The sequence below is a fragment of the Eublepharis macularius genome, chromosome 9 (assembly GCF_028583425.1).
Source record: "Eublepharis macularius isolate TG4126 chromosome 9, MPM_Emac_v1.0, whole genome shotgun sequence".
Classification (NCBI taxonomy): Eukaryota; Metazoa; Chordata; class Lepidosauria; order Squamata; family Eublepharidae; genus Eublepharis; species Eublepharis macularius.
Genome location: NC_072798.1, coordinates 40,268,660 through 40,284,861, shown reverse-complemented (window position 1 = coordinate 40,284,861; position 16,202 = coordinate 40,268,660). Strand labels below are relative to the sequence as shown.

The 16,202-nt window shown below is 41.1% G+C and overlaps 2 protein-coding genes across 2 annotated transcripts in view; one reads left to right on the top strand and one right to left on the bottom strand.

Annotated features, from left to right (window-relative positions):
- MEI1 (meiotic double-stranded break formation protein 1) overlaps positions 1–10,376 on the bottom strand; it is a 57,528-nt gene extending 47,152 nt beyond the window's left edge. Inside the window, exons 1-5 of the mRNA XM_054987743.1 lie at positions 10,206–10,376; positions 8,059–8,182; positions 6,345–6,395; positions 1,970–2,043; positions 666–771 (exon numbers count right to left, since the gene is read on the bottom strand). Coding sequence (XP_054843718.1) covers positions 666–771; positions 1,970–2,043; positions 6,345–6,395; positions 8,059–8,182; positions 10,206–10,376 — 526 coding nt within the window. The remainder of the gene's footprint in view (positions 1–665; positions 772–1,969; positions 2,044–6,344; positions 6,396–8,058; positions 8,183–10,205) is intronic.
- Positions 10,377–10,457: 81 nt separating this feature from the next.
- Positions 10,458–15,342, top strand: SNU13 (small nuclear ribonucleoprotein 13). The gene is made up of 4 exons (XM_054988248.1): positions 10,458–10,476; positions 11,977–12,081; positions 13,522–13,642; positions 14,506–15,342. The coding sequence occupies exons 2-4, from the start codon at positions 12,079–12,081 to the stop codon at positions 14,766–14,768; spliced, it is 387 nt and encodes a 128-aa protein (XP_054844223.1). The 5' UTR covers positions 10,458–10,476; positions 11,977–12,078; the 3' UTR covers positions 14,769–15,342.
- Positions 15,343–16,202: the final 860 nt, after the last annotated feature.

The following is a 16,202-nucleotide window of genomic DNA, read 5'->3' as shown; positions in this document are numbered from 1 at the left end:
GATCCCAAACTCAAACAGAAATTTTGTCAGTGCACACCTCTTGTGGATACTGGGATTCATGAGATGAAAAATAAGGTTACTGGAAGCTGATTCACATTACAAAGTCCACATGATGTGTGCTTAGCTGCCCCAAGGACTTTGGAACCGACATGTACCCAGACTTCCTCCCTGAGAACTTAATTCCCAAGCATGCAGGGAGCCAATTCAGAATGGAACCTCAGTGTGTGGTCTGAGCGGGCTTCAGCCTCCCCTACCACCACCTTCTTCTCGAAAATGAAGTGATCCTGGCTACTACTTATCCCACTGGGGAAACTTTTATGTAGGTAACAAACATGCAAGTTTTTCAGTGGGACAGTGATTCCATTTCAGGATGAGAAAACAATGGGGGAACTGAAGTACCCTCTCCCCATATGCCACATTCCTGATCCAACTAGGGCCCCTGTGCACATTCGGAATTTAATTCCCAGCACGGAACTCCAGACACAAGTCTGTTGTCAGTCCAAATGTCCAACATGTGTCCAACATGTGGACTTTATAACATGTGAATTAGCCCTAAATCAACTACAAGTACCTTGTGGGATGGCAAGAGAAACAAACTCCCTTTCATCTTCAAAAGACATTTTAGTACTTTCACTGTATAGTTATGTGTTTTTTATAATACTTACTGTGTTCATTTAACAACTCATCAGCAAAAATTGGAATAATATCTGCCAGTTTTCCCAGAAGAATTAAAATGGGTAAGCTGCCTCTTGTAATGGCTACTTTGCATAACTATGTGGGAAAGAGAATTGAAAAAACAATCCATTAATAAATTAGTCATACACCATTCAGCAGCCTATCCTTGTGAAAAGATAATCAAACTAGGCTTTTCTCTTTTGCTGCTTCTACAGAGCAAGAATTCTGTTACTTTCATTGCTGCTGTGAATGCAAAAGCATGCATACATTGATGACTGCCGTACATGCAATTTTCTGCATACTTCTGCCAGCTCTTCGTGGGCCCCATTTCCCTGCATTTTTCCTATCACACCAACTATGGTTGCCAACTCCAGGTTGGGAAATTCATGGAGATTTGGGGGTAAAGCTTAGCACAGGGTTTGGGGAGAGGAGGGACTTCATCAGGGTATGCCATAAAGTCCAGCCTCCAAATCAGCCATTTTGTCCAGGGGAATTGAACTCTACAGTCCAGAATCAACTGAAATTCTAGGAATGCTCCAGGCCCTACCTGGATGTTGGCAACTCTAATGCCAACAGAGGGCTTTGAGGACTGATGGCAGGAAAATCAGTGTAGTTGTGGGCAGGATCTTTGCAAGGCAAAAAAGTGTGCATCATTCCTTCCAGATGGTGGGCGACATGCTTGGACTTCTGAGGTTTCAAACCATGCCCTCAGCCATTCTAGACAGTCATACACAAATACTGATTGCTCCCCATTTTTGTATTTGTGGAACCTTAGTCCTCGAAGACCTTCCATGGTATAGTTTTTCTGCCCTTTGTATACAGAGAAATCTTAAAAGACAGAGATTCTTCTCCTGTGGTGGAAAAACAAATCTCCTTTCTTTCCAATCTGTACATTTCATATAAAGTAGCAGAGAGTAGCCCCACATACTGCATAATACACTTTTCCTTAAAACTCCTGCATGGGCAAAGTCAGAACTTGCCTCTTCGCTCATTACAGAGTATACAAACTGTTGACAAAGCATCTCTTCCTCAAAGAAAAGAGCCAGCTTCTAGCTTTCTGCATCATTGGAGTAGGAGATGCTTCAGCAGAACGCAGGAGACACCAACACCTTTGTGTCTGTAGGGAGCACCCATTCAGAAACAGCTTCTTGCTTCCACTCCCCATCTTCAAAATTTCAAAAGTACCCAAAGCTTTAATAAGACGACCAGTTACAGATATCTCTTCTTGTGGCTCTGTTTCCTCATTTTTCAGTTTTAAATACTTTGAAAAAGCAGAGAAATAATTTAAACTAACCTCTTGCTGACATTCCTTCAATAGATAATGCAGGTACCTCTCCAACTTCAACTTTACTAAAAACATTACTAAAACTGAACACAAGAAGAAAGTTTAATCCCAAACAATTTTCCCCATATGCTTTTATGTTACCGTGACTATCACTAACATCATTATATAAAACATTCAATTCCCCCCTTCCTCTGTAGCCCTTATAGTGCTTAAATTACACATTATTCAGAGAGAAGAAGCGAGGAGCAGATATGGCATCCTTACCCTCTAGCATCCCTATTCTTCCTCTGTAATTCAAAGGCTGCATAATAAACATATTTTATACAATTTAAAAGAAATCAGCTTTATAACGATGAGCAACGTGTTGAATTTATGTCATATAAGGAAAGGAAACCAAGCAAGGAAGAAGAAAATCTCTCGTTGGTTAAGACACATGCACAGCAATAAATTCTACCATCAGAACATTTCTCACAGAATAACCCTTCAGCCTTTTGATCAGAACAAAATTGCTTTTCTCCTAGATATAATCGGATGATTCATAACCTACTATTGGCTCTCTTCTATATGGTTTCGTGCAGATATATAAAACATCATAATCCATAAACCATAAACTAACTCTTCAGGTGTTTTTACAATAACTGTTTCAATTCCTCAAAACCAACTGAGACTATTCTTGGCTCATACTTAACGAATGATGACCCTGTTCCATCTGTTCTTTCCTGTGTACTGCTTGGCTTTGTTAAGAAATGTGCAGATGGCTCATGAGAATTTCACAAATAATGTTCTTGGTAAGATGCCACCAAGATTTTGTTTGCCACTTGAATGGAAATTTATCAGCTTCAATGGCCAATGCCATTTCCATGAAAGGATGCATAAAGAATATTACAGGAATCTCAATGCTGATGCTCATTTCCAGTACCTATTAGCCAAGACCTGCAGGGTGCTTCAACCTTCTTACCTCCCCAGCAAGTCCACAAAGTTCTCACTTAATGTTAAAAAAAATTGGGAAGTATTTGAAAAAGTGGGTGGACAGGCTTTTCAGCACACAGGACAGAGACTATAGCTATCTGACTTTCTCTGTGAGCACCGACTGTAGAGTATGTCATCTGAATTTTATACCATCTTAGGCCATTTCCTCATCGGTTATTTGCTCTGGGCTCAATAGTGGTGGGAAGTGGGGTCTTTCTAGGGTTGCCAGGCCCAGCCTGGCAAAAAGTGTGACCAAGTGGAGAGGAGACATAAGCTGCCAGCGACATGATGTCACTTCCAGAAAAACCCAGAAGTGATGTCACACCTCTCTAGGAATTGCCAATAACTCACCATGGAATTTCTGGCTATTTCTAGAAAGGCATGTCACTTCTGGGTTTTCTCAGAGGTGACATCACACCGTCATTGACAGCAATTTTTTTTAATTCCACTACTGGCTGCTGGAGTGCCAGCAGGGCACATGGCAAGCCGGATTTTTTTTCTGATTCCCCCACAGCATTTGTGTACATCCAGGGGTTTCCCCAAATCTCCTTTAGTCTTACTCAAACTCACATTACTGCAAAGTCTTGGAAAAGATCACAGTAAAGCCTGGATGACTATTGTGTAGGTAGGTAATTTCAGAATTTCCCACCCACCCAACAGCCATTTTCTCTGGTTTGTCCTCATGGCAGCCATATTCCCCCGTCTACAGGGGTTGTTTTTTGTTCTTTTTAAACCAGCAATTGACTATATTAAGGTATATCCTTGCAATTAAAGGGGCTAGATATGTTTTTTTTCCAGAGAACATGCTACACACATCATTCTAACATTATGTTGCTGTTAAGATATTTGATTGATTTTTAAAATAAAAACTGAAAAAGCTTCTGTGGCCTAGGGGGTAGAGGGATGGAAGCAGTTGAGGGATCAGGACAGGGAAACTGTATGGAAACCTGCCATGTGAAACCCTATCACTGCTGTACTGTATCAGCAGCTGCAATGTTACCCAAATAGGCAGTCTCCTAATTAGATGGGTGAATTAGCTTAAACGAGACAAGTAAGAGGGAGTAACTGGGATTCTTCGCCTATGTTTACAAAGATTATTTCCTTAAAAAGACTCTCAAAATGAACCAGCCAGATGTTCAACTGGAAAAGTTTTTATTAAAAGAGAATTAAAAAGGGAAAACGTACAAAAATCACACATAGTACGCATACAAAGCTAAGAGGAAATCAGGAAGGAAAAAGGGAAACGCAGTTCAGGGAATGCTACAGTTATCAGTCTCGAGGGCAGAGGTCCATGGAGGTAATAACAACATTCAATTTCTATACCACCCTTCAGGACAACTTAACACCCACTCAGAGTGGTTTACAAAGTGTGCTATTATCCTCATGACAATCATCCTGTGAGGTGGGTGGGGCTGAGAGAACTCCATAAAGCTGTGACTGACCCAAGGTCACCCAGCTAGCTTCAAGTGGAGAAGTGGGGAATCAAACTCTGTTCTCCAGCTTAGAGTCCTGCTGCTCTTAACCACTGCACCAAACTGGTAGCAGCAAAACAGTCAGCATTTAACAGAGAAGAGGCCCAAACAGATTTGGGGATGTATGTAAGGATCCAGAAACACACACTCTCAATGGAGTTCAGATAGCGGGCAAAAAACTCCCTGGGGCAATCTGACGTCTTCGCCCCCAAAATAATAATGGGTTTTCCGGAGGTGGATAATAAGGTGAGAGAGGCTTAATGGGTCTTCCTGAGGTGGACTAACAGTGTAAATGGTGTTTGATGACCCTTTGGGTGGAGTGGAGAGATCCCTCAAGCCAGAGCTGACTTATGGCAACCCCTGGTGGGGTTTTCATGGCAAGAGTCTAACAGAGGTACTTTGCCATTGCCTACCCTTTGAGTACTGGATGGGAAAAGCTACCAGGTTTGCTGAATGGCATTAGGTGGTGCTTAATCAGGGTAAACAGGTGAGTGAAGTAGGCATGGATGAGATTAGTCAGGAGCTTCCTGGGAGCCTCGTTGTCCTAAGTTATGCCTCTCTCCGGAGCATGGAGGGGGTCTTTAGTCAGTCAGCTGCTCTGACTCCCCTTCTAAAATATTTTTACAGGCTCTTGCCTGGCTTACAAGAGCCTGTTTTATTTCAGGCCAGGCAATGTCTTGCATTTATGCTATATGAGGGGGTTTATGATTTCATAACTGAGAGCCAGTTTGGTGTAGTGGTTAAGAGCGCGGGACTCTAATCTGGAGAGCTGGGTTTGATTCCCCACTCCTCCACTTGAAGCCAACTGGGTGACCTTGGGCTAGTCACAGTTCTCTGTAATTCTCTCAGCCCCACCCACCTCACAGGGTGTTTTGTTGTGGGGATAATAATGTCATACTTTGTAAACTGCTCTAAGTGGGCATTAAGTTGTCCTGAAGGGTGGTATATAAATCAAATGTTATTATTATTATTAAACTGCCCTTCAACAGGAAAGGTCTGACTGCTAACAGCAGCACCAACAGGGAAACCACACAAGCCTGTCCCTTTGTGGGAATCACATTAGTCATTCATTATGAACATCATACTTTCCAGTTCATAATTTACTTAAGAATGTGAAGATCTTCACATTTTAACTTGAATTTATCTCTATGGTTATGTTTGAATATTTCAAAACATGGAAAGAGTGCATTGCTAGATCAACAATGAATGCCAGCCCAAGTCAAGAGATACTAAATAAAATTTAAAATGTGGTTTTATGACAGACCCTTTCCAGAAAGTCTACACAACCCTTCAGTACTGAGGTTTTATAACAGAACTCTTCCAATAATACCTGTGCAGTTCCAAAAAGTGACCTGAACAGCTAAAATAGCCTTTAAAACTAATCCCTGCTCAATCTCAAAGCCATGACCGCAAGGTAAAGCATACCCTCAAGGAAAAAGCCTGCATCGTCACCTTCAGGGAGAGGCTTATTTAACAGCAAGAGGGTAGCATGTCCTATAGCTTCATCAATCTTTAGCTCTGGAAAATAAGTCACACTGATATTTCAGTTTTTAAGTGGGTGATCAAATTGCACTGAGTTGCTCAAGGCCATGAAATGAGTCCATCACTGAGATAAACTTTCCAATCTTAAAAAGATACAATTATGCCTAATTTGGGGGCTGCAAAAAATATCTTGTCTAGAAATAATGATAACTAAAGTTGACAACAGAAATAAAGATTCACAACTTCAGCAGACCATGAATTAGGATCATGAATAAAGTCTTCTTTAGAAGTGGTTGTCAGCTTAGAAACAGTCACTCTTAATTAGGAAAATTCACATTGGAAGCTTTGTACATATTTTTGGTACATAACACTTTGTACATGCTTCAAAGCAAAAGTAATTAGAAGTAAAATAATTGCTTTTCTTTCCAAAAACTCCTTCAGGCTCAACATTTCCTTCTCACCTTCAATAGATAAATCCAGTATACAATTGTCTTCCGTACTTTTCAAGATCCCTACAAGACAAACTTACACATAAGTAACTATCATGTGTCTGCAATCAATATTGAGTCCTAGAAGATTTTAAAATAGTTAGGGAACTTCCAGCATCACCTTATTTCTTTTCTTTTTTTGGTAACCCAGTTTTCTGTGGTATGAATTTACATTACTGATAAGCAGGCCAAATCATTACAGGAGGCAAAATGCCACCTGTATCCAACTCACCTAGAGTTATAGCATATACAGCATCCTGAAATACTTTATAATGTTGCTCAAACTGTAACATTAGGTTAATTAGGTATAGATATAACCTGCATTATGTCATAACTATGCACTTAGCCATACTCCACAAAGCATATGCAATATGTAGTCTCTGTGGGAAGCATTATATTGAACCAGGTACAAAACGGAATATTTGGAATACTTAGAAAATACAGTATCCCCACAACAGAAGCAAATACTCAAGGGAAGACATGTGGATGATTTGCTACCTATGAGTAACAAATGCAAAAGCTGGTGAGATTTGCAGAGTAATCTTATGCATGTCCATGCAGAAGTCCCACGACATTCAATGGTACTTTCTCCCAGATGAGTGCATATGGCCGCACCATCAGACTCCGAATTCTTGACTAACAGCTTATGGTCTTAGGACCTACGCTACTATTTCACAAAAACATGAGGCACCATGGCACCTGCCAGTACTTCTGGTGTCCACCAAGCTTTTCCAAAACTGGGCTGGGCCATTGTCCATGGGGAGGGCGGACTATAAATGTAATTAATAACAATAATAATAATTGTAAGGTAGTGCTTGTTACTGGCTGCCCTCATTCAAATAAGAGTGTTTTCCATGGTTGCAGTAGCAACTACAACCACTGAAGGAGGCTGCCAGTCACATGGTGAGGATGGGGAATCCCTTTCCTCTCATTTTCCACTACCACTTGGAATAGCAACAGGAGAAAAAAAATCAAATGGTTACAGGACCAATGGTGTACCATCATTTCCAGGAAAAACCTGGAAATGACATTACACTTCTCTAGGAATCAAAGAGTTTCTAGTGATCCCTAGAGAGGATTTTCCCCAGAAGTGACATCATGCCATTGTCAATGGCTACCCGATATCACTGCAACCCAGGTCTCCCACTGGCTTGGCTACCCTAAATTAGCAGTACTGGTAAGCACCTAAGCTTTCCTTAGTCAGTGTGTAGTTCCCATTTCTCTTTCAGGCTTTCCTTTTTTTAAAAAATTCCCCAATCTCTTTCTTTATTCTCCCTCCACCCCCACTAGATTTCCTTTGTTTCTCTGTATTCCCCAGTCTCTTTCGTCCTTCCTCTCAAGCTTTCTTTCATTTCTTTTTACTCCCCTTCTGCAATTCATATGCAAAAAGCAAGGAAGGAGAGTATTGCATTTGGTTCTGCCTCCTACAGTGGCTCTTTTAGGTCTGGCTCCACCTCTTCGGGATGGCCATTTGGGGTGGCACTTACCACCCCCTCTCAAAATTCCAAAAGTGCCCATAGACTCAGAAACGAATAGGACCTCTACAGTAAGTAAGGCAAATCAGACATCAAAAAGGGAGAAGGACCTATTTGTGTAGAATTCCAACTTCCATATAAAAAAAATGAATAGTTGAAAAATAGAGTCCTGAGCCCGTGATATTAGCCAAGTGAATATGAGTTTGTCTTACCAAACAAAGTTGCTATGAAATGGACACACACTCTTCCATCTTGAGTAAGCAATGGGATGACTAGTGCTGCATGCTGAGTCAGAACATCACGGAGGCAGGAGAGCACATGATTTTTGCGTACTAGCTAAAAATAAAAAAATTACATCAGTTATTTTGAAAAATAAGTATAGTGATACTTAAATCCAGTATCTGTAAACTGCAAACCAGTATCTGTAGTTGTTTCAAGGCACCATTGGTTTCCTTCTGAGATCTGCAATATACACATTTTAAAAATAAATGTCAGAGCCCAAAAATGCAGTGACCACTCAGTAAAGACCAGGTTGAATCATCAATGAACATAAGATGATAATCCCTGCACGGCAGTATAAGCAGAATGCTATTTCTTCTCTTTTTCTGTATTTTTCTCTCTAGCTAGCTTTTCCTCATCTCTAGTATTGCCAGTGGAAGAGAACACCCATCTTTACCATCAATGACTTAATTTTTAATTCCCTAATGCAAGTAAATCCAACAATAGAGTGTTTTGTAATACTGTCAAAGTGTTTATTTTGGTGGATCCTGAACTATTATTTGTGCTGAATGTAAGTAAAAAAGAGAACCATGATGAGCAGTGACTCATTCATCGTTCATTGTGGCATCTACCACCAAACTATCCCTACCTGCCATTCAACATAGTTGTACTGACAAATGTAGACAAAACTCAAGGAAAACAACAGGTTAGATGCTGCCCAAAAATAATAGGATACAGAGGACCACAGCTATAAAAAACAGCTCAAACTACATGCACAATGATCTCATAGTATCTAGACAGTCTCTCTTTTCTGTTGTGTTTTCATACATAACAAAAAATGTTGACTTTTAAATAAAATATTCAGGGCAGTAACCAGGGAGAAATACCCTCAAGGATATTTCAGATCTTTTCCCTGAATTTTCAGTGTTTATTTTTCAAAAAGGAGCTAGCCCTTTAACTTATGGAGACAACCATGCAGGTAGTATTCTTTACCTAGCTGAAACAAGTCTGCTCCTCCCTTCCAATGTATAGTGAAAATGCACTATAATAACTAGCAAGTTCTAAGCATTTATGATGACATTTTAACAATTTAAAATTGTAGTCATATTTAATATAGCTAAATAATTTTAAACATATTAGACTGTGTTTAGGTTTTGGCTGACCTGTGCTGACGCCTTCCCCAAGCTCCCCCCCTCCCCCACATAAGACACCTTATTACAAAATGTTCCATGGTTGTATTGTTTGTACCATGTGAACATGGTTAGTTTTGCATGTGAAAGAGATTTCAGCCCACACCCTCCAACTTCCAGCCTATCTCCTTTCTTTGGAGAGCTCACTAGTGTACAGAATAACTGATCCTAGTCTGAACAGAATTGCACAGTGCTTAATTTATCTAAAGAGAAATGGTGGGATTCAAGATTCTTATAAAGAAACTAGATTTCCAGGGTATGAGCTTTGAAAGTCAAAGCTTCCTTCAGCAGACTAACAAGTCATAGCTACCTACCTGAAACTATTTTTTTAAAAAAAATTCCTTTCATGTCAGATGTGTCAATCATGGAAGAAAACACAATCTGTATATGCTTATCTGTAAATGCCATGGGCAGCCTTAATGAATACTTTATAATGCATACTGAAAACATATTCTGGGTTTGCCAACTTCCAGGTGGTGGCTGGAAGTCTCCTGGAATTCCAATTAATCTCCAGGCCAGAGAGATCAGTTTCCCTGGAGAAAAATGGTTGCTTTGAAGGGTGGAGTCTAAGTCATTATAACCTGCTGAGCTCTCTAGGCCCCTCCCCCAAATCGCCAGAAATTTCCCAACTTGGAGCTGGCAACGCTATTTTTGCTCCAACAAGTCCCAGCCCAGGGTTTACCACCCAACTTAATAAATAAGAGGAAATTTGATAACGCGTCCCTGAGGTAACACCACCAGCCGCACAGCTAACTGCGAGTTACTTTTACTCAGCAGTAAAACTCATTTTATCCACTAGGGCTTACTCCCAGGGAAACGTCCTTAAGGTCCCTACAACCTTGGTTTAGGGAGAAGGAGGAGAGGCAGAGAGCTGAAGAGAGCAAGCGGGGACCGGGCGCCACAGACACGATGCCTCTGATGGGCTCAACGCGAGCGCCAGGTGCACGCACCGAGGCGCCATCCCCTTGCAGCGTCTCAGCGGCGCAAGCCAAGCAAAGCGGCGACGGCAGGGACTCCAGAAGCCAGCGAGAGTCATGCAGAGCGTGAAGCTTCGGACAAACCAGAAGCTCCGCCACAGCCGCCTCCATTAACTCGCTCCCCTCCCCCAACTCCTTAGCCATCCATTCGCAGCCCAGAGTGAGGCGACAAAGGATAACCGGCGGGAAAATTTGCGCAGGCGCTCTGGAAGCCGCCTATGGATGAGCGGAATTCCGAAAAGAGGTGTGTGTGTGTGTGTGTGAGAGTGAGTGTGAGTGTGAGTGAGAGAGAGAGAGTGGGTGCGCGCGCCTGTTGATTAGGCTTGTTCATAGGTTCCAAAAAGACAAGCAGTCGTAAGCATAGTATTAGAGTTGCCAACCTCCAGGTGGGGCCTGGCGGTCTCCCGGAATTACAAATTATCTCTAGATAGCAGAAATCTTTAAATATTTACTCCTACGTACTACCTGTGTTCTATGTTGTCTAATGTTAGTCCTAGAATTGATTATGTTCTGTTTCAGTATTTCTTCTACTCTGTATTGTATTCTTGCTAATGCTATGTCTTTTCAAACTTGTATCTATTTACTCTATGGCATTGTTTATGGAAATATCCTTGATACTGTATGGAAACATACTTGATACTGATTGTATTAATCTCATACTGTGTAATTCTCCTTGAGTCTCAGTGAGAAAGGCGGACTATAAATGACATAAATAAACAAACTCCCCTGGAGAAAATGGCGGGTTTAGAAGGTTAAACTCTATGGCGTCATACCCGGCTTAGGCCCCTCCCCAAACCCACCTTCCTCAGGTTCCACCCCCAAAATCTCCATGAATTTCCCAGCCTGGAGTTGGCAGCTATAATTCAGCAGTGTTGCGTTTGGTGAGACCTGCTCTTTAAAGAAAAAAAATCCTACGAACGCTCGGTCCCCTCTTAAACAGTTGCACCCTTCTAAATCCATTGAAGTCAGTGAATTTAGAAGGGTGTGTGACTCTATTTAGAGTTTTCTGGTGGGTAACAGTGTTGATCTGTACGAAGAGGGGTTTGACCTTCGAAAGTTCATTCCCTGGAAATCTAGTGGGTCTTTAAAATGCTACTGGACCCGGATCATGCTTTTTTTTTTTTTTAGAGTTCCAGTGTCATTTCGAAGTCATCCCCGTTGACTACAATGGGATTTTTGAAGAGTAAAATATTCATAGGAGGATGTTATAACTGTCCATAGGATTTTCTTTATTTTTTAGCCTCAAGGGAACATTTACATGCACATACTACTCCATTTTCGGAAAGGATTGTGTTTTTTCACTGATGGGAAGCAAGCAGAAATGCGACAAATGAAGCAAATGTAATGCTGAGGAAAGCGACACCAATTCTGCCCGTTTCGCTACTGTTAATGGCATAGGGATCTCTGGGCGAAGGAGGAAGAGAGGCGAATGAAAAAGTCACAGATTGGATCTTTTGCATTGCATCTTTTGCACTGATATTTCTCTACGTCCGTGTAGGGAGCCACTCTAAGTAGATCGACCTAGAAGTAAGCCCCATTCTATTCAATGTGCCCTGCACTCGGGATTGCAATTAAAGCCTCTGGTGGTCCCTAAAATACCTTTCCTTGTGCAGCCAGCAGGGGCCGCAATAACGGATGTTGGCAGGGTCTGCTCTTTCTCCCTTGACACTGAATGACCCCTTGCGATCATTTCCTAGGTTCGTTCAATCTCACTTCCGGCTAGAGCGCATTTTCTTTTTCTTAGGTTTGTTAGCGGTTCAGGGCTCTTTCTCCGTCGTTATCGGGCCGAGAGGAGAGGACGGTGAAGAGAACAGTGGTGGTTGAGCGCGGGTCCCGCTCTGCAGCAATGGTGAGGGGCGCTTCACTCTCGGGGTTGTGAATGGGGTTTCTGAAGAGCACGTGGTGAAGAGGCATTGGAGGAACTTTCAATCGGGGTTGGCGTCTTAAGTGTCAATGAGGATAAATACAGAGCGGATTTTGCCTGCTTGGGGAGGAGGGGACATCGTAAGTCAAGGAAATCTGCAGGGGTTGCCCCTCCGGTTCCTCGCCTTCTTAGGCAGGTGCTTAGTAATAATAACCGCTTATATACCGCTCTTCTAGACAGATTAGTGCTCCACTCAGACTTGTGAGCAAAGTCAATGTTGTTATCCCCACTATATAACTGGGAGTGGATTACCTAAGGCTATCTGCTGAGCTCGTGGCAGTAGCAGGATACGAACCGCAGAGTGCTGATTCACAACATAGTAAAGAGTCCAATAGCACCTTTAAGACTAACCGACTTTATTGTAGCATAAGCTTTTGAGAACCACAGTTCTCTTTGTCAGATGCATCTGACAAAGAGAACTGTGGTTCTCGAAAGCTTATGCTACAATGAAGTTGATTAGTCTTAAAGGTGCTACTGGACTCTTTACTGATTCACAATGTAACCACTTAAACACTTTGCTACAACTCTCATGAAGCACGGACATTGCCATGGTCCACAGAGTCCACGTTTTGTTTTTGTTGATGATGGATTTTTATTCTGTAATGCTGGCTGAAGAAACTAACCATGCTTTGCGATTTTCTTTTTGGCCCACAGTGGATTTAAGTGCTAACCCATGTGCTCCTACCATCAGGGTTCCTAGCGTTGATGGTAGAAAATGCTTAGTCCTATGGATATAGTCTTTAGTGGTAGAAATGCTTGGGGGATGGGAGCCAGAAAAAAAGTGCTGCTAGACTTAAATCTTGCTCAGAAAAAAACTACCCCCCCCCCCAGGAATGGAGGAAATGTAACAGGAATCCTCCCTCCTTCCTTTTCTGAGTTTTATTCTAGGTTTTTATTCCTCCAGTAGTCCCACTGTGGTGTGGAACTGGTAAATTAACAATGGCACGATAGAGGAGATATTTTGTTCATTATATGGAATGGCTGTCACTAGAAAATGGTTGAAGGAATAACTGCATGTGTGAAGGCCAGAGCTGCGTGTGTGTAGTTCTTGGTCCTTTTAAAGGATGCTTTTGTTATTTCTTCTAGACTGCATTTGAAGTCAAAAGACAGCATAATGGAATGGGAAAACCAATATGTTTCTGTCATTGGCAGTAAAAGCAGCTGGGGGGTGATTTTTCACATTAAAAAGAAAGGTTAAGAAGTCCACTACTCTTCCATTCTTTAGCTTTGATGGCTATAAAGTGCCTGCGATGTGTAGTTCTGCCCTTAAGTGATTTTAGTAGAATCCTGTAGTTTTAAGGATTGTAAATATTTGAAAATGGTATCTTTTGTTTCATGTGCTTTAATTCTCGTTTTTTCCTATAGACTGAGGCAGAAGTAAATCCTAAAGCTTATCCACTAGCTGATGCTCAGCTCACTAAGACACTGCTGGATCTTGTACAACAGTCCTGCAACTACAAACAGTTACGCAAAGGAGCCAATGAAGGTGAGAGCTGTTTGAAATTGTGCAGCGGTTTACCGTTAATGTAGGATATTTGTGTCTTTTCATTCTCTTAGGGATAAAATTACTACAACTTTATATAATGTATTCTTAAACACCCCTGCCTTTTTGGCTGTTATCTCAGTCTTAGCAGTAGAAGTTGCTGCTGCTGTTTTTCCAGGTACGTTGATCACAGGGCCAGGGGAGGTATCTTATCTCTCATCTGCCATTTTATTTCTTTAAGGTTGCGTTCCAAATATATAATGTTTGGAGTTTGGATTAGAATCAGTTGCTTTAAAAATATAGAAAGAGAACGTTACAATTTGGGATCTTCCCATATCCCAGTCTCCATGCTAGCTTGAGAGAATTCTGCAATCAATAGTACCTGTTTGTATGTGGCCATACTTTGTAAAACATGATTAGCTTTGGGCAAGTTACCAAATCGTAAAATCCTCCCCAATTGTCTTCAGTGATGTTTAAGAGCAGAAAGCTATTGTTGGAAGAATGGCTGTGGCTGTTTTATTAACGCTATTTTATAGTTCACCTTTTTGGTGGAGACTCAACACTCTAGATTAGTATTTTGCTTCTGTAGCCTATCCCACTATCACTACATTAATCAATTGCTGTTTTGTTAGGCAGGCCCCATGTGTAATACTGTAGTTACAGATTATTCTTTTCCATCTTGCCTAATATGGGTCAGGGTCTAAACAACTACATGACTATAATAGTCCAAGTTGGAGCATGAAGCCTTTTCCAGGTGATCTACTAACTTTATACGGTTGAATGTAGCAGTTAGCTTGACTTGAGTGAATGTATTCTTGAGGTTTGAAGTGAAACTGTAGTTAATATACTGACTTCCTTCTCCACAGCCACTAAAACTTTGAACAGAGGAATTGCTGAATTCATTGTGATGGCTGCAGATGCGGAGCCCCTTGAGATCATCCTGCATCTTCCCCTGCTATGTGAGGACAAAAATGTGCCCTATGTATTTGTGCGTTCCAAGCAGGCCCTAGGACGAGCGTGCGGCGTTTCTCGCCCTGTAATTGCCTGTTCCATTACCATCAAAGAAGGTTCACAGCTGAAGCCTCAAATTCAATCTGTCCAACAAGCCATTGAGAGACTATTGGTCTAAATTTGTCAAGCCACCTCATACTAAACAAAGAGTACTCAAAGGAAGACCATTGATCCTTAGGTTGTATTAGGTTTTTTCTTATTTGTACAGTCTTTACATCTGTTAGATTTCAGTCGTCTACAAGTTTGCCTCTTCATTTTGCCTGCCTCTCGAGTCATGTTTGCTCTTCTGCATGAGAATGTTTAGTCATTTTTTAGATTAAACTTCTGGTAAGACTACCAGCTCCAAGTAGGATTTAATTAACCTAAACTTTTTGGTAATGCACAAGACTGACTTGCAGAAAGCATTTTTGGCAAATTTTTATTCTAGGAAACAAAGCTTATACCAGACCTGTGCACTACTCATGTATAGTATGAGAAAACTGAAAGTATATCAGGCTGTCCAATCACTAGCCCCTTTATATAGGGCTCAAATGGAAACTAGACTGTAATATAGCTCAGGCCAGGACCAACATTCCAGTCTGTTTAAAACTTAACACATGAAATCTCAAGCAATAGAAGGCAAATGAAAAATTATTGTATTGCCAGTCAATGGGTTTAACACTTTTTTTAAAAAAATAAATATTACAATTTAATGTACCCCTTGTGTTTCCTGACAAGCAACTGTCCTGATTAAAATGTTTGTAGGCCAATAGTATTCTAACATATAGAGGGGGTACCTATAGAACAAGTTAAGTAAACTTTGGACTTCACAGCTGCTATTGTTAAAAGGCTGTATGCACTCAAAGGTGTAAAACTTCACCAAAAATGTTCCTAGTCCAATTTCCATGGGACTGGATGATATATCTTCAGGAGAAGAATTTAAGTGTTGTTATAATGACCTAAATCAAGGAGACAGCATGTTTGAAGAAAAGAGCTTCTCTGTACCCCACTGTCCCATGAGGGTCTCAGTTCTTATCGCCATCTCACAAAATTCAGAGCTGTTGTCTCCCTGAAGCTTGGTAAGCTGACTGATCTCTGTTCCCATCCAGCTTTCATGAAGGTGGGGCTTTGTAACTCTGTACCCAACTTTACAAGGAAGAATTGCTTCAGATTGTCTGATTTGTTTGGCACATGCATGATGCTCCATTTTGGTTACAGTTTATAAAAACAGTTTCTGTACTACCAGTACTGCTTTAAGTTGTAATAAGCCAGCATGCTGCAGTCTAACCAAAAACATGGCAAGAAGTGCCCCTTGAAATGGTTTGCGTTACATATCCTTACTTATGTGAATAAGATAAGGCTATGGTTTATATATCTCACATCTTTACTTGGAAGCAGGAAAAACACTCTAATTTAGAGTCTTCTTTAAGGTTGGGATCTTCCACTGTGATCCTAAAAACTACTAATTCAGTGGGGAAGAACCTTACTTTAGTTGTTTTAATACAATATAATTTTTAAAGTGTTTGTACTTAAATATCTCACTTTCAAGAACAGTATATTTGCCTATTCTGTT

What these genes read in the sequence shown, in the direction of transcription:
- SNU13 (XM_054988248.1), top strand. An exon ending in ACGCAAAGGAGCCAATGAAG is followed by an intron (nt 13,643 to 14,505) that starts GTGAGAGCTGTT and finishes CCTTCTCCACAG; the next exon opens with CCACTAAAACTTTGAACAGA.